This window comes from Chanodichthys erythropterus, chromosome 12 (genome assembly GCF_024489055.1).
Source record: "Chanodichthys erythropterus isolate Z2021 chromosome 12, ASM2448905v1, whole genome shotgun sequence".
In the NCBI taxonomy this organism is placed as follows: domain Eukaryota; kingdom Metazoa; phylum Chordata; class Actinopteri; order Cypriniformes; family Xenocyprididae; genus Chanodichthys; species Chanodichthys erythropterus.
Window position 1 is genome coordinate 14,305,897 of NC_090232.1, and position 22,756 is coordinate 14,328,652.

Genomic DNA, 22,756 nt, shown 5'->3' on the forward strand with positions numbered 1-22,756 from the left:
AGCACATACAACATGTTTCTCTTAAAGAAGCATTCACACCAGCAAATACAACAGGTTTCTCTTAAAGAAGCTTTCACACCGGCAAATACAACAAAAGTTCTGGGAGGGAAGACAGGCCACACTCTCTCTGGGAAACAGCCAGCTCCTGCGGTGTAAATGCAAGCTCCTCTCCATACTCTAACGAGGAACAGGTGGCATCAATTGGGCTCCTGCAAGAGGACAGGGAGGAACAGAGGAAATAGGGAAAAAAAAACTACACTTCCCAGCAGGCTGTTGGGCATCAGAGAGACAGTGTCACATACACAGTCACAGAACAACAAAACAATAAACAATATACGTCCTGGGACGTAACAGTAGGCAAAACCCGGAAGCCATTAGCATTGAAGGACTTCCGGTTCCATCGCCCTGAAGTCTATGGGTTTTTTGAATGGGTTTTTGCTAAATCGCCTGAAATAAGGTCTGTGGTTAACAAAGCCTCTAAATATTATTACGTTTTGATCTATGACATAAAACACACCAGTTATAACCCGCTTGTGATTTTTTTTAAACCTTTATTGTGTCTTAAAAATGGCGGTTGCTAACAAATTGCTAAAAGGGACTACTTCCTTTGGCGGGGACTTTAGACGTCATCATGACAAACAGGATATTTGGACAGCATTCCTCATGAAAAAGTGGTTAAGTATTCATACACAGCTCAGATCATAATCAGCGCGCATGTTTTTAAATAAAGTTGTTTTTTTTTTTTTTAAATAAAGTTTGAGGAAGCTTGGTGGTGACTTTGATCCATCACCATGGTATGCTGTAGTCTGTTTATAGCCTAGCCTACTGTTAGCTTTTTATATCTGACAACTTTATTTAGGCTTCAAAATGTATAAATGTTGTGTTAACTTGTAAAGATTATCTTGATAGACAAAACGTGTAAGTGTCATAAACCTTTGTTAAACACAGAGCTTATTTTTTGTTATTTTCCAAAAGTCTATAGGAAAAATGAATAGGCTTTTGATCGAGGGAACCCGTGCACTGCTAACTTCTGGGTTGGCCTACAAAAACACGTCATCCCTGAGGTAAGATTAAATATTACAGGGCACATGAAAAAAAAAAAAGAAAAAAAAAGATGTTCACAAATATATGATTTATAATATATACTGCAATATTACTTAATACGAATAGTCAATATTGATTTCATGGGTACTTTAAGCGTTACTGCGCCTTTAAAAAACCTGTTCGGAGGTGCGGGTAGCAGTGCGCATGCTTAAGAATAGAGGAAGTCGGTAATGGTGACGGATGATGTGGACCTGAATCGGTTGAGAGCATCAGCGCGTCTTCAAGAAAGAAAGAAAGAAAGAAAGAAAGAAAGAAAAAAAACTCTTGAAGACGGACTCACGGATATGAAGCGAGGTGTCTGAGTTTCTCTGGACAGAGACAGAATACACCCACAGTCTGCGATGATGGCAGAATGCGATCCCACCGACGGCGAGCCGGAGAAAGGCGGCGGAGATTTAACACCGGAGTCGAACTTTCTCACGTCGGAGGTGCCCGCGGTGTTATTTGAAAAGACCCGGCCGGTTCCGTCACTGGGACTTTCGCTGAACCCCGGGGCAGCGGTCCGGATCTCGGACTCGACGGAAAGCGTGCTAACGGAGCTGGAAGCGGACGGGTCGGGGGAAGAGGCGCTTCTGTTACCAGGACCTGCCGGAAATCTCTCACCTCGGGCTGGAAGAGAAAAAAGGACGCGGAGGAACAGACACAGCTCATCATCTGATAATCTGGCATCTCCAGGTGAGATAATATGAGCTGGAGGTTACCGGTCATAATCTGATCAACATTTTGTTCAGATTAAACTGGCTCAAGCTAAAGGTGTCTTCACACACTTCGACACCTTTTGTTTTGCTTATCTTACATTGTTTTGGTGTATATTTGTTTCAGTGCAATATTTCCGGTTTGCAAAATAGCATTCTTTTTTTCCGTTGTTACTTTTTAACAAAAGACAGTTCACACTTGTTAAGCATAACGCTACTGACCACGCCTTTATTTAAATATAGCCACTCCCCCTTTTCGAATGACAGCCACTTTTCGTCATTTTGTTGTATAATCTGAATTCAATCCGAAAAGAACGCATAAGGGACCAGTCTGCATTAGTTTCCATAGCAACCGCGCGTGTTCTGTTTCTGTTGCGCGCAGTGTTCCAAAAAAACAGCTAATATACCTTGGGGAACTTTGTAAGGGATTAAATCAAAAGCATTTTACAGAGAAAGTAGAGGTTTTTTTGCCTCCTTCCTTACACATACTAAACAAGTTTTAATGCAAAAGAGTATTATATATTCTAAATTGACTCCCACACGTCTTGTTCTGCCTGTTACTCCATCTGCTTTATCTCAGAGCATGGTCCATTAACCATGTCCACAGTTCAGATTACATGCTCTTTGGACCTGGAGCACACACAGGTGACACCACATCAGCTGCTGGGACATCTACAGAACTCTTGATATGCATGCTTGACTGTTTCTGTGTGCTGCATAGATTTTTGTCTTTCCATATGCGTCTGTACATGAAGATTACTTGAGCAGCTGTGGGGTGCATTGATGCAGTAAAGTTTCCTTGCATATTAATAACCGGTTCATTTGAATGCGGATAAACTAGACAGCAGAAACACACTTAGTTTTTTCTGAGATCTACATCCGAGCCTTCAGTGAAAGTCTAGTTTAAATGAAGGTGATATTAGAATTGCATCACTGTGTTATGCTATTTTTTAATTTGTTTTATAGGCAAAGGATGCAAATACTATATATAGTTATTGAATGTAAGTGCAGCCTTTACACAACAAAGCAATATGATTGAAAACATCCCAAAATAGGTCACATTTAACACTTAAAAAATGATTACATTTGTGATGAAATTGAAGTCCTGACAGATCTTTTCTTCCATATTGTGACATACACTAATGAGCAAAAACAATAAGATGAAGCGAATATTGTTGTTCATCTCCTAACAAGGCCACATATTAAGAATATATGGTAGGCAAACAATCAGTTCTCTTTAATCAGTGTGTTGGATGCAGGAGAAATGGGCAGGAATAAAGATCAGGGCTGCGTTTCTCAAAAAGCATTGTGAGCTAAGTCGCTCATTGGTGTCAATGGTTCTACAGTCGAATTAGGCTTACGATGATTTTGGGAAACGCAAAATTGTTATGAAAAGATGGCTGGGTCAGAGTATCTCTGGAACGTCAAGGCTTGTGGATTGCTTTCGGTCAGCAGTGGTGAGAATTTACTGATGAGGGACAAACCTCAAACCCGCGACAGGGTGTTGGACACCCAAGGCTCATCGATGCATGATGGCAGCAAAGGCTATCCCATCTGGTCCGAGTCAATGTCCGTCGAAAGTGCCTACAATGGGCACATGAGTGTTAGAACTGGACTTTGTAGCATTGAAAGAAGGTCGCCTTGTCTGATAAATCCCATTTTCTTTTACATCATGTGGATGGCCATGTAGGAGGAGGAGTGTGTGAATTTTCATTTCATGCTGAATTTAAATGAAAGATGTCATCGAACGTTTTTTTTTACAAGATGTAATATAAGTCTAAGGTGTCCCCTGAATGTCTCTGTAAAGTTTCAGCTCAAAATACCCCATAGATTTTTTTTTTAATGAATTTTTTTAACTGCCTATTTTGGGGCATAATTAGAAATGCGCCGATTCAGGCTGCGGCCCCTTTAATTGCTCGCGCTCTACGCCCCCTCCAGAGCTCTCGACTCTATCATTGCATAAACAAAGTGGCTAACGGCTAATGCTACAGTGTTGGAGAGATTTATAAAGAATGAAGTTGTGTTTATGAATTATACAGACTGCAAGTGTTTAATAATGAAAATAGTGACGGCTCTTGTCTCCGTGAATACAGTAATAAACGATGGTAACTTTAACCACATTTAACAGTACATTAGCAACATTTTAACGAAACATTTAGAAAGACAGTTTACAAATATCACTAAAAATATCATGTTATCATGGATCATGTCAGTTATTATTGCTCCATCTGCCATTTTTCGCTATTGTTCTTGCTTGCCTAGTCTGATGATTCAGCTGTGCACAGATCCAGACGTTAATACTGGCTGCCCTTGTGTAATGTCTAGAACATGAGCTGGCATATGCAAATATTGGGGGCGTACATATTAATGAGCCAGACTGTTACGTAACAGTCGGTGTTATATTGAGATTCGCCTGTTCTTCAGAGGTCTTTTAAACAAATGAGATTTATATAAGAAGGAGGAAACAATGGAGTTTGAGACTCACTGTATGTGTCTCCATGTACTGAACTCTTGTTATTTGACTATGCCAAGATAAATTTAATTTTTAATAGGGCACCTTTAACTTTTTAAGGTGTTTGAACACAAATGTGTGTCCACAGTGTGTAAACAGCCAGCCTATAATGGTAAAAATCCACCCAATACTTTTTTTAGAATCCTCATTTATAATTTTCAATCTCTCAGAACACGCTGTTTGATATTTCCCCCTACTCCTACGTAAGAATAGGGAAACCCTGCCCATGACTGGTGACGATCTTACCTGTCAGCATAGACAAACCCCTGAGTGAGATGCACAGAGTCCGCCATTTCTGTTTACTCACTGTTTCAGCTAGAGATTTACAATGTCTTTCCCAAAAAAAACATTACAAATGTTCTGTTGTCAGATGTACCAACGAACATACGAGGCTTCATAGACTCCTGCCATCTGAGTCACTGAGGACACCGTGGTTGAAGTTATTACTCAAGGATGGATCAGTACAAACCATATGTGATCCACTCCAAAGGGATACTGGTCACGGCAGAGAGAGCTTGCGCATTATTACAGTTGTTTTACGGATATAAAGTTTATCAGTTTAATCACCCCCGAAAACTTATAAAGTAGATCTGTATATATCTGTTAGTTGTAACGAGTGTTTTTGTGCAGATCGCTGTGCATGGTAATGATAATTCAAGGGAGAGTTTATAGATAAAAGATTTTAATGCGCACTTTTTGTACTGCGTTTTATTCAGCTCTTATGGTGATTTTCTGGAGTGATAACATGTGTATCATCTTTTGTGTGATGTACAATAAACTTCATTAAGGGTGCGTTCACACTTGTCATGTTTGGTTCGATTAAAACGAACCCTGGTGCGATTGCTCGGATAGTGGGGTTAATTTGAACATGTGTGAACGCTGCCATCCGAACTCTGGTGCGCACCAAACAAGCGGACCGAGACCGCTGAAAAGATGGGTCTCGGTCCGCTTCCAAACGAACTCTGGTGCGGTTCGAATGATATATGAACGCAACACGGACCAAAGACATGTAACCGAACCAAAAACAGGAAGACGAGACCCTAAAAAGGACGGAATCCTCACGCATGTCGGTTTTTCTTGTCATAGTCGCAAGTTTGCCCATGACTGACATCAGACGCGTGTCTCCATGCAGCAGATCATTTGTGTGTGTGACGGAGGGATTCCCGCCGGTGTTTTGACTACTTTACACATTTTAGAAGCTCTTCACGAGTTCCCAGCTGGCCTAAATACCATCACATGCAGGCTACACACCGCTACACACACACAACGAGCGCATTTATCTCAGAAAACAGCATTGTTTTGGATGTTCGGTAAGTTCTGTCTCAAAATAGGCAATACGTCATAAAATCCGACCAATCACGTCGTGAATGTATCCCTATGCCTTTAGGTTCGGTATCTTTTGGTTCGGTGATAAAATTGCCAATGTGAACGCTAACCGGACCAGGACTAAATGTTTTTTTTTCTTCTTTGGTCCGGACCAAATGAACCAAACGAACCGAACTACAAGTGTGAACGCACCCTCATTAACTCATCAGTAAAGATCTCCGATTCAAACTAAACACCCCTACAGAGAGTTTCTGACATCATTAGTGCGTGAGATTGTTCTGTCACCTGAGCACCTCTGCCCTCTTAGGCCATGAGCAGCAGCTCATTTGCATTTAAAGGGCACACATTAAAACGGCACGTTTTTGCTCAGCCCCAAAAAGTGGCAAGTTTAAAGGGGTGGTTACATGCGATTTCACTTTTTTAACTTTAGTTAGTGTGTAATGTTGTTGCTTGAGCATAAACAGTATCTGCAAAGTTACAGCGCTGAAAGTTCACTGCAAACGGAGATATTGTCTTTTAAAGTTATGGCATTTTATTGCCTACAAAAACGGGCGGTTTGGACTACAACAAGCTTCTTCCTGGGTTGGTGACATCATAAACCCTTGCTATTAACATAAACACTGCCCCCGGGAACACGCAACAAAGTGGGCGAGGCCATGTGGCGCAGCATAATGAAAGCGGAAGAGTTGTTTACACCGGACGCGAGCTGTGCGACGCGTCAAAAGATATAGAACCCATTATAATATTTTCTACACTGGATGCGGCGCTGAAGACAGATTCCAGAATCTACACGAGTTCAATGCTGGATTCACACAAAGGCTTTTACTGAAAGATGAAGCAGTTCCTACTTTAAAAGCAGAAGCTGCTGTTTATTGTCTTCAAACTGTAAGTACATTTTATTGTTTATAACTTACATGTCTTTTAAACATAATGTTATAGTTCTGTTGCTGTTTTTAATGCATCTAGGACATATACAAAGAGCAACTCGTTTTTGCTAGCCAGTTAGCTAAATTCTAGTGCAACAAGCACTAACAAACTTCTATGTTCATAGACAAACTGTTGTTCATGCTATAAATTAAAAGATACCTTTACAAAAATGTGACTACTCAGGCATGTATTTACTACAGGAAAGCTTTAATCAGGATAAAACTGTATATTGAAAGCTAACAAACAGCAGTGACAGCATATGTAAACACTTTGACACAAATACTAAATGAAATACCATTCATAACCTTTAAATAGCCGCGATTGGAGAGGCTTTATCCTCTTCATCTGGGTCTGATTCGGCTCAATTTGATACAGTAATATAGGCACTTTTATTTACTTTCCACCTAAGCGCGTAATAACGGATGGTAAGGGACGTGGCGTTTCCAGATGCTTCAGCGAATCACGATAGACTGGGCCAGTTACCAACCTGCTAACCAATCTGAATGTCGGAGGGAGTGGCTTCATAGAAGCAGGAAGTCAAACGAGCCATTCATATGACATTGGAAACAGAGGTATAGAATAAAGATAAAATATATGAAAAATACAGCGTTTTCAAAAAAACGAAGCATTAAGACATGTTATACTGTGCCCCAAAAACACAATCAAGCCCAGAAAAAAACCACGTAACCACCCCTTTAACATAAATAATAAATTCTCTGTCGGGTGTTTTGAGCTAAAACTTCACATACACACTCTGGGGACATCAGAGAAGGTGCAATAAAGGTGCAATAGGTGAGTGTATACAGAATTTTATTTTTTTATTTATTTTTGACCATTAAACATATTTTACTGGACTGTAACACTTCTACCCATTTAAGAAAAATGTTTTATTCTGTTGATTCCTTTTTAAGAGTTTTTTTACCCAAGTAAATCCAAATTTAGTTTTAAGGTTTTTAGGAAAAAATAATCTTAAACATCTTTTTTTTTATTATTTATTTATTTTTTTTATTATAACTAAACAGCCATGAATATAGCCATAGAAGCTGGCAAGAAAGAAAGAAGGAAAGAAGGAAAAAGAAAGAGTTTTTTGTTGTTGTTGTTGTTGTTATTGTTGTTATACTGGTTAAAAGTCTCCTCATATCCTGATAGCAATCACTGTTAAACAGTCTAAATGTATTTTTATAAATGCATATTGTCTGTGGAAGGCGTAGGATCATAAAATGTTCATCCAATTATTGTATTCAGTCTGAATGAATTAATATTATGTCCTACCTGCCTGTCAGCATAAGTATTTATATACCCACGGACACCCTGTTCCCACAGACATTATACATCATCAGCGCATTTCATTTATTCAGTTTATACAGACAGACTTCAGTCACGGAGCACCACAAACAAACAGCAGCCACCTTTTACAGTTCCTACTAAAAGAAAAAGAAAAGAAATGAGCTTATGCTGCGTTCACGCCATAAATACTGTAATTAAGAGATGGCAACGGAGCTGTTCAGTCAGTCAACAGTATCAGCACCGAAATTAATGTGCAGCAGTCAGGTACAAGTTGTTCACACTCATAATGTAATGTGCTGTGAGACATGAGAAAGTTTAACGTCGTTTCTTGTGACGCTTTGCCGAGAGAAGCTGTGTATGCATTCCTGTGTTTTGGAGGAGGCTTTGGACGATGATTTGCAGGGAGTGTGAGATTGTATGCTTTCAATGCTAGCAGGCTAACATTAGCATTTCCCAGATCACCTACTGCACCTTTAAATTTGTTCATATTAGATCTAAAACTTAGTTATGCCTCTACTGTAATGTGGAGGTGGATTGGATATGAGTATTTTTGAAAATAGGGAAATTAGTCTTTTTGAAATCATGCAATTTTGGTGGTATGACAAAGACATCTGCGCTTGCATTTGTTATTCATTTCAATGGATTTTTTTACTAGACGCTTTCCGGCGGCTGTTCAGCTAGCTATCCATCTGACTGTCCTTTTTTTTTTTTTTTTTGTGAATGAGTTCTTACATCTCACAGCATGTTTGCAAAATCAGTTTGATCAAATATTGAAACGTTGAATGAATTTGGAAATAGTACATGCCTTAATTACACTTGGCTAAGATGAAGTCTTTTAAAAATCAAGCTATTCTGATAATTGATATTGATGACAAGCAGATATGTTTTCTGAGGTGTGTGTTCCATGGGTGTGTCTGTGTGTACAAGAGAGGGAAAGTGTTCTTGTCTTCTAAATGTTTAATGGCCATCAGAGAGGTTCTGTCTGTCTGTCTGTGTCTAATGGACTCTTATTCATCAGCTGAGTCTATGCATGTTTTACCTTTTAGAGCCTATGTAGACCACTTTGTGTTAGTTTTACTGCAGTGTATGCATTCATTGTAGTAGATTCTGTAAAAAAGTTGTGGTGAAATCCATAGTGATATAAAAACCTCCATGAGGTACAGGTATCATGTGACATGTATGTGTGCTAGGCTTTGTTCGCACTGGTTTTCAAACTTAATCTTTGTGACTTATTGTCTGCGCTGTTATTTTGCAAGTTATTTAATCTGATAACCTGTTTGTGCAGTGTAGTTGTTGCTATAGTAATAATTCATACGTATCTGAAATATGCCGCAAGGCTCTTTCAACAGCCGAGGGCATCAAACCACTTACGGATGTGGCTTTGATCAGGTTTGTAAACTTCGGGTTTTGTGTGGTTTGTTGAGACTACAAAAAACGAAACCCTTTTGAATCATATGCACCATTTTCTTTGCTGCCTTTCTATACAAAGCTTCAGTGAGCAAGTTGTGTTTGTAGTTCAGTGTTAATTAGAGACATTAAAGGCCCTCTTTACTTTAGTTTGGAATGGATGGTGACTGGATCATCTGATCTGATCATCAGCTGCCTCTTCGCAGATCACACCAGTGTGTAATTTGCATGTGAAACATCCCTGATACAAGTGTAAGCATTAGGAATCCGACTTAATGAAAGGGTCAAAAATATAAAAAAAAATACTCTTTGATATTTTAAAAATAAAAGTTCTGAGTATCACAAACATACTTTACACTCTCAAGCTGATAGCTCAGTTCATCCACAGTCCAAAATGGCCATGAAAAATTAAATATTGCAAAAAAAGTAAAATTTTAAGTCGACCTCAGAGACCAAATGAATAAAGAACAATATAATATGCACCCTGAACACTGTATTTTTCAAAGTTAAAAAAACAATTAAATGCATATTATTGGAGTATGTTTTACAAGAAAATGGTATTTCATTCTTCTTCAAAATTTCATGTTTAATGCAGTATGTTACTTGTTGTTTCTTTGTAATTATTGGTGAAATGTACTAGACACTTCTGAGTGAAAATTGTTTCAAAGTAAATCCTCAGCTGTTTTGGTAGCACTACAAAATAAATAAAATGAATAAATAAAAACTAAAAAGAAAAAAATCTGATAGGAAGTTCCAACATCATTTCTTCCATATTGTCATGCCACACAGAGTGAAAAATACATCGCTGAGCAAAGAGGACACTGACAACACGTCGACAGACAAGACAGAACAGGTTACTTATGATATTAAACCAAGTCCTAGCTTTCAAATTGTGTAATTTAAGAAATGCAAACAATAAAAACCATTTTGTGGCTCTTTAATGTGTCGTGACAGATTGCTTTAGCGCCTCAGCTCAAGAGGCTCGTGAAACCGATCATCTCTTCCTACTAGTCCATTTATAGCACCAAATAAACATGAATGAACATGAGAAGGAATGTTGTATCAAATGCGGAAAGACATAAATACACACCATTTTTCAAGTTCAAGTCCACCGAGGTTAATCTTCTAACTCCTGACTGCTTTGTCAGACAAAATGCCAGATTCTGCGTTATGATTGTTTAGATCACTTGTCAATCAAACTCCTGGTGAAGGGTCAATTAGATGAAGTCAGATCTAATGGGAGTTTGCAGCTGATTGTAAGAAAAGGTGGTGTTTAAATTAGGGCTGTCAAATGATTAAAATTTTTAATCAAATTAATCAGAATTTTCAGTGGATTAATCAGGATTAATCACTATTTGCAATTACACCTGAATCCTAACCATTTGTTTTTTTTCTGAAATGCATACCAAAAGATAAATAACAGGACACAGATACATAATTTTCATATTATGTCCGTTTATTAACACAGCCAAATAATGGTGGTTTAAATCAAGCTGAAACATACTACACACCATAATATTTGTCTTTGTAATGTCCCATCGCTTCCTCTTTGGCATTCCTCTTAACCAGGATGTACAATTTACAGTATTCAATTGAACAGAAAGCAATAAATGTAGTCAAGTCATAACGGTGGCCTACCAAATTTTTCCACAATTTGAGTCATCTGTTTCTGCACTGTCAGTCCCAATGGTTGTCGTCTTGCCCTCGATGTCCCACTTACGTGCAACAGACAGGAACTGTTCTTTACAAGCCTCCGCAAAATGACGCTCCTCAGTTTTTAATATAACTTAGTCAGCGCAAAAGACTTCAGTTCCCACGTGTCACTAATGAAATGTGCAGTTACTCCGAGGTAGTTGTTGTTACTCACTGATGTCCAATGGTCTCCTGTCAGGGCGATATGATTTACTTGAGCCAAGACCTCATTCTTTTTTTCCTTTTCGTTTTCATAGAGCTTGTGGATTTTCGTCATAACTGTGGCTCTTGACGGTGGCTTATAGGATGAGTCTTGAGACACCACTTGCAAAACATCAAGGAAACCTGAGTCTTCTACAATGCTAATGGGTCTGCAATCCTTTGCAATCCATTTTGCTATTGTGTTGGTCAAATTATCTGAGGTTGATTTTGTTAATGGCCTGCGAACATTCAGCGTGGTCTGGCGCAAACCACTTGCTGAACCTGACGGCCCAGCAAACGCATGATTGCCGTTGACATGGTACCTGAAGCTTGAACAGCTCCGGTGAAATTGAAACTCCTTGTTACAAATCTTGCAAATAACCTTGTACTTGTTAACTGTACCATCATCATTCTTTTTATATTTGAATCCGTCAATAGGCCCACTTTGCTCACCTTGCTCCACCTCGCCTCTAGCTCCCAACCACTTCCCTGACTTTCCTGACCTGAATAATTTGTCACACTGCGCATGCGTGAAATGCGTTAAAAAAAATTGACGTAATTAACAACAAACAACTAATTAACGTCGTTAACGCGCTATTTTTGACAGCCCTAGTTTAAATGGATGAAATGATTGGAGAAGTCCTGCATGCATCACCAGAGAGAAATCTGTTATTTTTCAAGATCAAGTTTTTGATTTAAAAATTACGAAGGTATGCGTTTAAAAAAAAAAAATAAATAAAATTGAATTAAAAATAGAAAGGTGAATTTCCTTTTCATGCCAAATTTAAGGAATAAGAACAAGTCATCTTTGTGGTGAATACATTGTGTGCACACATACTAGTGTTCTTAGCTGGTACAGGAATTTTACTAGCTGGATTCTGTTTTGCTGGAATCTTTCTTTTGCCATATTTTACAAAGTAGGTATGAGATCCCACATAGGGTATAAGCTGTCAAGACCTGGTACGGCACATGTAAATATTGCATTTGCTGGTCTTTAGATGAATCGCTTTGAAATTGAACCTTTCATTTAATGCATATATAATATAATACATTTATTTATTTATTTACCCCCCCCCCCCCCCCCAGTTTTTTTGCACTCCAGAAATGCACAGTGCTCTTTTAATTTTTATCTTTTTGAAGGCTGGTTTGCAGACAGAGCAAAAGTGTTTGACTAAATTGCATGCTCACTAGTGATTCAGCTTTGAAGCTTGGAATTCTAGGAGTAGGTTCAATTTTGTTCCAGATAAAAATGGCCTTGAGCATGAATTTCACTCTGATGGAAATTATTAAAAGAAAATCATTCCCCAAAACGTTCTGCTATATGGCCTTTTGAGATGAGGGGACATATTTACATGTAAATTCAGACATAAAAGATAATATATTCACTGCACTGTACATTTGACTCACTTTGTATGCGTGCATATAGGTAATAGCAGTGGAGAATTCAACCATTTCCCAGAAGACCCAGAGTTTGGAGAGATTATCCAGAGGGCGGAGCAGGCAATCGAAAATGGTGTCTTTCCTGAACGCATCTCGCAAGGATCCAGCGGAAGCTACTTTGTCAAGGATCCTAAAGGGGTATGTGTATTTAAATGTTGAGATTGTCTCTAATAAAATCATTTTTAAGCACCATAACAGAGGAACATTTACATTTAGTCATTTAGCAGACGCTTTTTTCCAAAGCGCCTTACAATTGAGGAGAACAATAGAAACAGTTGAAGAACATGTAAGTGCTGTGACAAGGCCCAGTTAGTCTAGCACAATACATGTATCACACAATATATATATATATATTTAGAAAACTGAGAATAGATAGTGTTAATATAAATGGGTCAAATGTTGATGAAAAAGATGAATTGGGCAGGTCATTCCACCAGCAGTGAACTGTCAAGGAGAAGGTCCATGAAAGTGCTTTTGTATCTCTTCGGGATGGCACCACAAGGTGCCTTCCACTTGCAGAATGCAAGCTTTTGGAGGACACATGAGTATGAAGTAGTGAGTTTAGGTATAGGGGTGCAGAGCCAGTGATTGTTCTGTTGGCAAACATCACTGCCTTGAATTTGATGCGAGTGGCTTTTGGCAGCCAGTGCAAATTGATGAAGAGAGGTGTGACATGCTTTCTTCGGTTCATTAAAGACCAATCTCGCTGCCACATTCTGGATCAGTTGCAGAGCTTTGACAGTACATGGAAGGCCTGCCAAGAGAGCATTACAACATTTTTTAACCTTGATAGAACCAAAGCTTGGACAAGGAGATGTGTAGCATGCTTCGATAGTAAGGGCCTGATCTTTCTAATGTTGAAGGTAAATCTGCAGGACCGGGCAGTTCTAGTGTTGTGCTCTATGAAGTTTAGCTGATCATCAAACACAACTCCAGGCTTCCTGACTGTCCTGGAAGGAGTTATGGTTGATGAGCCTAGATCAGCGGTTCCCAACTTTTTTTCCTGCACATCCCCTTCTATGTCCCAACCGGGTTGGCGCACCCCCAATCCCCACTTCAGGAAAAAAAAAAACGCAACAAGGCTTTGTTTTATCGCCATATAAAGACTCATGTTTAATCATGCGCAAATAACCAGAACACGCATGACAATAACATCAACAAAGTTTCAATATAATGCAACAAATCTACGCACAAGCTTCCACTTTTAAGAGGACAGACACAGGCTCAGTGACTACGTTTACATGGACAGCAGTAATCCGATATTAATACGATTAAGACAATACTCTGATTAAGAAAGGACCATGTAAACAGCAATGTTTTAATACCTTAATCCGACTAAAGTCATACTCAAAGTAAACACAAATCGAATTAAGACAGGTGGAGTATTCCTATTTTAGTCGCATTATTGGAGTGCATTGTAGACATGACTTTTTGCCACATTTTGCCACAGGACACATTACACACACGGCAGTGGTCAACCGTTTTGACGGCAAACAAGAGAGCAAGCGTCAAGCAAGAAACCACAAATCAAATTCCTCTCACCTCATCTCTCATCCAGTACCTCTGAGTTTGTCGCAGTGGCATGAATAAAAGTTACCGAATTAAAGTACAGGAGGCATGCTGCTGTAGAATTTGTATTCACCGTTGTCTATTTACAGAGAGAGAAAATAAATAGTAGCCTGGGCTAAATCGTGTTAACGATTTACTAATTTGTTCCCTCTATGTATAAATCAAGGGAACGAATTAGTAAAGCATGCACACTATTTATTTATTTATTGCATGTCATGTGCGGGCTCCGTATATACACTCTAAAAAATGCTGGGTTAAAGTTGGGTTGAAAATGGACAAACCCAGCGATTGGGTTAAATGTTTGCCCAACCTGATGGGTAGTTTTACTTAACTCAACTATTGTTTAAAAATTACTGTATTGCTTGCTTAAAATGAACCCAAAATATCTTAAAAAATTAACATTTATTAATGTTTAATAAATGAACATTTTAATTTCATTTTAGATTCATTTTAAGTCAGCCATATAGTCATTTTCAAACAATTTTCAAACTACCCAGCAGGTTGGGCAAACATTCAACCCAACAGTTGGGTTAAAACAACACAATCGCTGGGTTTGTCCATTTTCAACACAACTTGGGTTGTTTTTATCCCAGCATTTTTTAGTGTATATTTGCACATATTGCATGTCAAATAATTAACTGCACTTGAAGCTTTCATAAGATTAAAAATGAAAACACCCAAAACTGTATATGGCACGAACTGTGTGATGATACGTGAAATTCTGTAGAGAACGTCGGACAGCGTGCTGTGGGGATGTAATGACGTTTGCCATTAATCGATCTATGTTCTATAACATGTAAAATGGGAACATGAATGGAATATTCTAAAAGCAACTCATGTAAACACCTTAATCATAATATTGTCTTATTCAGAATAAGGTCAGTAATTAGATTATTGCTGTCCATGTAAACGTAGTCAGTAACAGAAAGCACGGTTATTTTCAGCCGTGTAAAAGAAACATTGCAGCAATAGGCTATGAATGAAACGAGTTGGCACGCATATAGCCTAGCCTGGCCATAAAAGAAGAGCAGTGCGTAGAAGACATCAGCTATCTTCTTCTACGTTTCTATCAAAAACTAATAAATTATAGTTTTTATTTAAAATAAAAGCGATTACAAAGGAAATGTTTACTGTTCATGTTTTTTCAATTGTATGGAAAAATCCCACTTTACCGCCATTACATTTTTCCTCTCGCGCACCCCCTGTTGGCAGCTCGCGTACCCCTGGGGGTGCGCTCACCACACTTTGGGAATCCCTGGCCTAGATGAATGGAGAAGTTGTGATGAGGTGTTGGGTTGGCTGAAACCACAAACAGTTTTTTCTTGGCAAGGTTGAGTTGAGGTGATGGTCCTTCATCCAGCAAGAAATGTCTTTTAGGCAGGCTGAGATGTGAGCAGCTACTGTTAGATCATCCGGCTGGAATGAGAGGTAGAGTGGTGTCATCAGCATAGCAGTGATGGGAAAAGCCATGTTTCTGAATGACAGATCCTAGTGATGTCATGTAAATGGAGAAGAGAAGTGGTCCAAGCACTGAGCCCTGAGGCACCCCTTCAGCTAGATGTTGCGACTTAGACGCCTCACCCCTCCAAGATACACCCTGAAGGACCTACCTGAGAAATAAGACTTGAACCACTGGAGTGTGGTTCTTTAGATGCCCATTGTCTTGAGGGTTGACAGGGAAATCTGGTGGTCAGTTGTGTCAAAAGCAGCAGACAGATCCAACAAAATAAGTACTGATGGTTTGGAAACTGGACTGTTCACTGCTTATATAAATGCAGTCCTATTAAATCACGGAATTGAACCGCTATTTATGACATTTGATTTGATAAAAAACAAGCGTGACTGACACACTGCAAGCAGAGAGAATGTAAATCTCATTTCTGCTCGCCTTAAACACAAATAGACTCCCTCATTTTAGAACATTTGCAGTAGACAGACGAAAGTGCTGTTGTGTTCTGACACTTTGAAAGCAAAACCAAATGTTCAGAAACCAAAATATAAACATGTGGTGAGCACAATACAGCAGGGGGAGGGGGTTGCAATTGAACTCAGGTGAAAGCACCTTTAGAACACCTAGAACTTCTTAGTGCTTTTTAGTTGGTGTATGATGAGCAGTTTGCACACCACATCATGAGTGTCAACCGTTAGATTATGTATGCATGATCACCTCTCTCCTGTGAGCTAAACGCATACATTTATGCATGAACGTCATTACTTTGGATTTGTTCTCTCTGAAAGCATTTCCACTTTACAGCATGATTCATTGTAGTTGCATTCAAATCTAGTTAAATGTGATTTTTCTTGATTCCTCTATCTTCTCTTCTTCAGAAAATCATTGGTGTATTTAAACCAAAATCAGAGGAGCCTTATGGTCACTTAAACCCTAAATGGACCAAATATTTCCATAAAGTCTGCTGCCCGTGCTGTTTTGGCCGTGGCTGCCTCATTCCTAACCAAGGCTACCTCTCTGAGGCAGCTGCCTCACTCGTGGACCAAAAACTGGGTTTGGGGATCGTACCCAAAACTAAGGTGAGGATGGGCATTATATTTAAATTTGCCTTAAAATAAAGCTTTGATCTTGGAATTAAGAGAATTATTTTTTTTTTTTTTTTTCTCAGGTTGTAAATTTGGCAAGCGAGACTTTTCACTATAGTGCGATTGACCGTGCCAAATCCCGTGGTAAGAAATATGCATTGGAGAAAGTCCCCAAAGTTGGACGGCGGTTTCACAGAGTTGGCCTTCCTCCAAAGGTAACGAAACGCCTCATATTAATTCTATCCTTTCATTTTATCTAGGGATAAACTCACTTTCTTATGTGGAACACAAAAGGAAATATTTTGTTCACGTTGCTATTTTCATGCAAAATAAGCATGACTTGACACTTCTAAGTTTTCTGAAGCCATACGATTGCTTAGTATTATTATTTGCTGAAAATGTTGAGTTTCGCTGTAGCTCTTAAATCTCATTTGCTCTTTTACACGTTTGTGACCCAATGTTTTAGATATTAAAACCTTTCTTGGCACGTTATGTTTGAATGCATAGAAGAGAATTGAGAGCAGCAGAGGGTATTCTTGTTGTTCTCTTTTGTGTAGGTGGGCTCATTTCAGCTGTTTGTGGAGGGCTATCATGAAGCAGACTACTGGCTGAGGAAGTTTGAGGCGGAGCCTCTTCCAGAGAACATGAGGAAGCAGCTTCAGTCTCAGTTTGAGAGGCTGGTGGTGCTGGATTATGTAATTAGAAACACAGGTATGCAATGATGAACAATGGCTAATGCCCAAAGACATTATAATTCATAAAATGAACTCGCTAATGCCCAAAGACATTATAATTTAAAAAAATAACTTTAACATCATTGTTCTTGAAAGCCATAGTAACCATAGTTTCCATTTAATCTCATAGTTACTAGTTATTTTTTGCTAAAAAAGAGCTATGCTATAGAATAACTTGATATGCGCACAATTACATTTTTTTTCTTGCGTGTCATGTGCGGGGCTCCATACAAAACGGTTTTTTTCCAACAGCCAGGCTTTTACATGCTTTTTTTTCCTCCCGCACCATACAAATATGCCATGTATTTGGGCACAACATTTACCCATATAAAAGAAATGCTAATTGTTTACTGTGTCTTTGAAAAGGAAATCTGATATCTCTTTTGGCTTCTTCAGACAGAGGGAACGATAACTGGTTGATCAAGTATGAAAAGCCAGGCGATGGAGAGCTGACAGAGAAGGTGAGCTGGGGGATATTTATAGAGCTTCTCTGCTGGGCAGCTCAAAGAAAATGGCATGACTGAGAACCATGTGCCTGCTGTAATGGAAGCAGGCAAATGCAGGGGTGTCATATTCCTATTTTTCATATGCCAAATGATATATATATATATATATATATATATATAATATATATATATATATATATATATATATATATATATATATATATATATATATATATATATATATATATATATATATATATATATATATATATATATATATATAATATATATAAAAAATAATATATAAAAAATAATATAATATGGTCATTTGGCATATGAAAAATAGGATATATATAGATATAGATAGATAGATATAGAGATATAGATATAGTACATTTTTGTTAACTTTTTACCATATGTCTTAGAAGCAATAGTTAAAAAAAAAATTTTCTTTTTTATTTTGGCTAAAAGTATTGCGATAGTATTGCATCATGAGTTCGGTATCGCGATAGTGTCGTATCGTGACATGAATGTATCGTTACACCCCTTATATATACATCTCTTGGTAAACAGTTCCTCCCATATTCACAGTAAAGCTCTTTAAACATCACACCACGTCAAACATAAGACTTTGTAAAGCAGCTTTGTTGGAGTTCTTTCTATATTTCTATTTAAGTTGCTGCAAATGTTAAATTATGGATGTAATGATGATTGTTTCTTAGTCCCACACAAATGCTGAGTTTCTCTTCCATTGTGTCTTTTTTCAGGAATCTGAATGGACTGACCCAAAAGACTCAGCCATAAAGATTGCAGCTATAGATAATGGTTTGGCCTTCCCTTTTAAGCACCCTGATGAGTGGAGAGCATGTAAGAAAAATTTCATTCTAATATTCTGATTTGGTGATTGGGAAACATTTATTTGTTCTACCATCTACCATTTCAAATATTTAAGCATAAATACAGTCTTGTATGTCCAGATTTTACAGAATGAATGCTTAACAGAATAAATGATTGGTGTTTTGGTGCGTGCAGATCCGTTCCACTGGGCTTGGTTGCCTCAGGCCAAAGTGCCCTTCTCCCAGGAGACCAGAGACCTTGTGCTCTCACGCATTTCTGACATGAACTTTGTACAGGACCTCTGTGAGGACCTTTATGAGATGTTCAAGGTAGGAAATCTAGTGTACCAATATTCTTACCATTCAGTGCAGTGAATTTGTTATAAAAGAGTTGCTTTGGCTGTAGTTTATTTAGAGACTCGACTTCTTGGACAGGGCTTTAGCTGGCTGTCATTCCGGTTTCTGTTAGCAAGTTGAAGCTTGGCATGCTGTCAGCACACTAAAACCCTTAAAGAAGTTGCGTCACTAAATTCATCCCTTTTTAAGTGGCACTGCTAAAAATATTCAAGCTAAAATTCACAAATCTAAGAAAAAGTCATTTAACTGACCTCTCTAACCTCTCTAAATCTGTTTTCACTGGTTTGCAGTGCAATAGGTTGATCGTTTATGCATCAATTAGCAAGAATCTTGTTCTTTTTAAAGTTAAATGAGTTTTCACATTAAGCACTTTGTGTTTTCAGACGGATAAAGGGTTTGACAAAACCATGTTTGAGAAACAGATGTCCGTTATGAGAGGGCAGGTATGTTTTATGTGTTGTGATCATTTTTCATTATGCTTTCTCTGCTATTCCAGAAACAGTTCTGTTCTCACACGTCTCATTCTCACTAAGTACTGGAGCTCTTCTCAATTAAAAATTCACAGCTAACGTATATTAATACACCCATTCAGGAAGCTATTTTCAGCCTATCACAGTTGAGATGTAGACCTGAATTTAGACCTCAGATTTTGCAATGCCAAGAAAAGGATTGTCTCTATCATTATTACATAACTTCTTTCTGCAAATGTATGATTTAGTTTGTCCAGTGGTCTCTTATATGCTATTTTACATTAGTTTAGAGGTCGGTAAGAATTGTTTTTTCAAAATGTTTTTGAAATAAGTTTTTTTTTCTGCTCACCAAGGTTGCATTTATTTGTTTTCAAATAAAGTAATATTGTGATATATTATTACAATTTAAAATTATACCTCTCTCTCTCTCTTTTTCTCTCTCTCTTTTTCTCTCTCTCTTTTTCTCTCTCTCATATACACACACATATATATATATATTACATTTTAAAATATATTTTGAAATAATAATAATAATAATAATAATAATTAAAAACCATTGGATTTCATCAGGAAGTTGTATTGTGTTGTAAGAGCTGTAAAGTCGCACTTTCCTGTTCTTCTCGAATAGATCTTAAACCTGACCCAGGCTTTGAAAGATGGGAAGAGCCCCATTCAGTTAGTGCAGATGCCTCGTGTGGTGGTGGAGAGGAGCCGCGGAGGAGGCCAGGGTCGTGTGGTCCAACTGGGCAATGCTTTTACCCAAACGTTTCACTGCAAGAGACCCTTTTTCACCTCCTGGTAAAGGGGCCTCACAGAGAGGAGGAAGACTGGATTGAAAATGGACGAGGGTCCTATACTAGACGGTAAGGGCAGATTCAGACACTGGATGGAGAACTTTTCTGATAAGGACTTCCTGGATGAATGTAGCAAAGAGAGAGACTTAAAAGACTGCACAGAGGTCTGTTGTGGAGGATCTGAGGCCTTTTGTTTTCCTGAGCCTTTTCCCAGAATTCTCCTCTCCAGCTCACTTTGGCTGTCAAGTTGGAATGTCAAAAGGGAATCGTTCTTTGAAAATGTTGAAGTTTTGTCGTGACAGCCTTTCTCAACTGCCAATTATTTTGTAAGTATATATATAGATATTATAAATGAAGAATGATGCATAAAATGTAATTTAAACTTGAAAAAATGCTTGAATGTATTCTGCAAGTTTACATTTTACACTTCTCCTGAGGACATTTCAACACCAAGGAACACTGGTGACCGTGGTATTTAATATGATGAATGTATTTGCTGATCATGTAACAGGATGCTGGTAACAGTATATACATTGTTAAAAGTGGGTGATTTGAAGCCCCTTGTTAAAGTATAATTCCAAAAGGTGTTTTTCTCTTTCACACAATCCTGTGTATGCATCTTGGACTTTGTATTCCAGCTGAACGGTTGCTAAAGTAGAGCTGTATATTAAAAATGAAGTAAATAAAAAAATAAAAAAAATAAAGCTTTGGTATTGGTAAAAATAGACCTAGTGTTATTTATTTTTAAGTTTTCCATTTGTTTGTAGTCGATACCCTCCGAGGCCGGCATTCTTTTTTTTAAAATGTATTTATTCATGTATTTATTTATTTTGCAGCTTTTGCTCCGTAAACCACTGTTAAATGCTTTTGTGGGGGCTTTTTTTTTTTCTTTTTCATTTCTTCATTTTTACAAAAGATTTTTACAAAAAAAAAAAAAAAAAATTATTTTTCCCCTCAATTCTCGAGTTTTCACTCAAAAAACACTCTTTTTGAATGCCGTTTGAGGCAATGGGTTCTAGTGGATCTCAACTTTTTTTTTTTTTTTTTTTATTATTATTATTATTTTTTTATTTCAAGCCTTTTCCCCACCCCACTCCAACCCCTATCACAATTTCTACCCAGTAAAATAATTTTAGATCTTGGCATAACTGAAAAGATGTATATTTGCTTTTAAAAGAGTAATATTAAGAGTAATTTTATCTTATTACTAAGTAGTTTTATCTTATTCTAATGATTTGTTTTCTTATTTTAGATCATTTTAAGTCATCTTGAGGCCCCTTAGTGGGCCCTGGTCCCCTGGTTGATAACCAAAAGCTCTGAGGTACTTGAAGTCTTGATCTGTCATTGTGTTGCCACCCTGTGGACACTTTAAGTAATGAAAACTGGACCCACTTAGCTCATCCACCTTGCTTACTGTATTTGCAGTGAAGAAAGTGTCATGTTTCCAGTGTTTTTGCTTTAAACTTGGTAGTACCTACCTGTATAAACCTAGGGCGAGTAATGTTTTTGTAACAGCAGTCCTGTTCCACAAGACGAAGTGACTTGTGTGAACTACGTCTGCTACTTCTACTGTATGGAGTGCTGCAGGTATTTCTAGTGACCAATAGGTGGCAGTGTTCACTTACAAACGAACACCACTTTCTCACGGCTGAGACAGAATCCCAATGATAACATCGACCACATCCTAAATAGTTTTCTCCTTGCTGTATCTCGCATGTCAAAACAAGCCAAAAAGTTGATTAATCACCCATTGTCGCTGGACTGAGAGAAACGTACACAATTTGCTGTTCAATCATGTTCCCTTAAATTACAGAATTTTCATTTTTGAGTGAACCAACCCTTTATTACTCACCCTCATGTCGTTCCACACCCATAAGATCTTCGTTAATCTTCAGAACACAAATTAAGATGTTTTTGTTGAAATCTGATGGCTCAGTGAGGCCTGCATAGGGAGCAATGACATTTCCTCTCTCAAGATCCATAAAGGTACTAAAAATATATTTAAATCAGTTCATGTGAGTACAGTGGTTCAATATTAATATTATAAAGCGACGAGAATATTTTTGGTGTGCCAAAAAAAAAAAAAAAAAGACATAGTGATGGCAGATTTCAAAACACTGCTTCAGGAAGCTTCGGAGCGTAATGAATCAGCATGTTGAATCAGCAGTTCGGGGCGCCAAAGTCACGTGATTTCAACAGTTTGGTGGTTTGACACGCGATCCGAATCATGATTCATTACGCTCCGAAGCTTCCTGAAGCAGTGTTTTGAAATCGACCATCACTAAATAAGTTTTTTTTTTTTTTTTTTTTTTTTTTTTTTTTTTGGCGCACCAAAAATATTCTCGTCGTTTTATAATATTAATATTGAACCACTGACTCACATGAACTGAAAATCACATGAAATATGTTTTTAGTACATTTAAA

At 37.9% G+C, this 22,756-nt stretch overlaps 1 protein-coding gene across 2 annotated transcripts; it reads left to right on the forward strand.

Annotated features, from left to right (window-relative positions):
- Positions 1–1,252: 1,252 nt before the first annotated feature.
- Positions 1,253–21,046, forward strand: pi4k2b (phosphatidylinositol 4-kinase type 2 beta). Of its 2 annotated transcripts, none has more exons than XM_067402998.1 (10): positions 1,253–1,779; positions 12,578–12,729; positions 16,489–16,689; positions 16,779–16,910; positions 17,253–17,406; positions 17,826–17,890; positions 18,643–18,742; positions 18,908–19,041; positions 19,452–19,511; positions 20,109–21,046. In XM_067402998.1, the coding sequence occupies exons 1-10, from the start codon at positions 1,446–1,448 to the stop codon at positions 20,403–20,405; spliced, it is 1,629 nt and encodes a 542-aa protein (XP_067259099.1). In that variant the 5' UTR covers positions 1,253–1,445; the 3' UTR covers positions 20,406–21,046. The 2 variants fall into 2 exon arrangements, with proteins under 2 accessions (XP_067259099.1, XP_067259100.1); XM_067402999.1 differs by having other exon boundaries at positions 1,254–1,779; positions 20,167–21,046.
- The last annotated feature ends 1,710 nt before the right edge of the window (positions 21,047–22,756 follow it).

Coding starts and splice junctions, on each gene's coding strand:
- pi4k2b (XM_067402998.1), top strand. CDS start 1,446: ATGATGGCAGAATGCGATCCCACCGACGGCGAGCCGGAGAAAGGCGGC. Junction 17,891..18,642: donor ATGGAGAGCTGACAGAGAAG/GTGAGCTGGGGG, acceptor GTCTTTTTTCAG/GAATCTGAATGGACTGACCC. Junction 19,042..19,451: donor ACCTTTATGAGATGTTCAAG/GTAGGAAATCTA, acceptor TTGTGTTTTCAG/ACGGATAAAGGGTTTGACAA.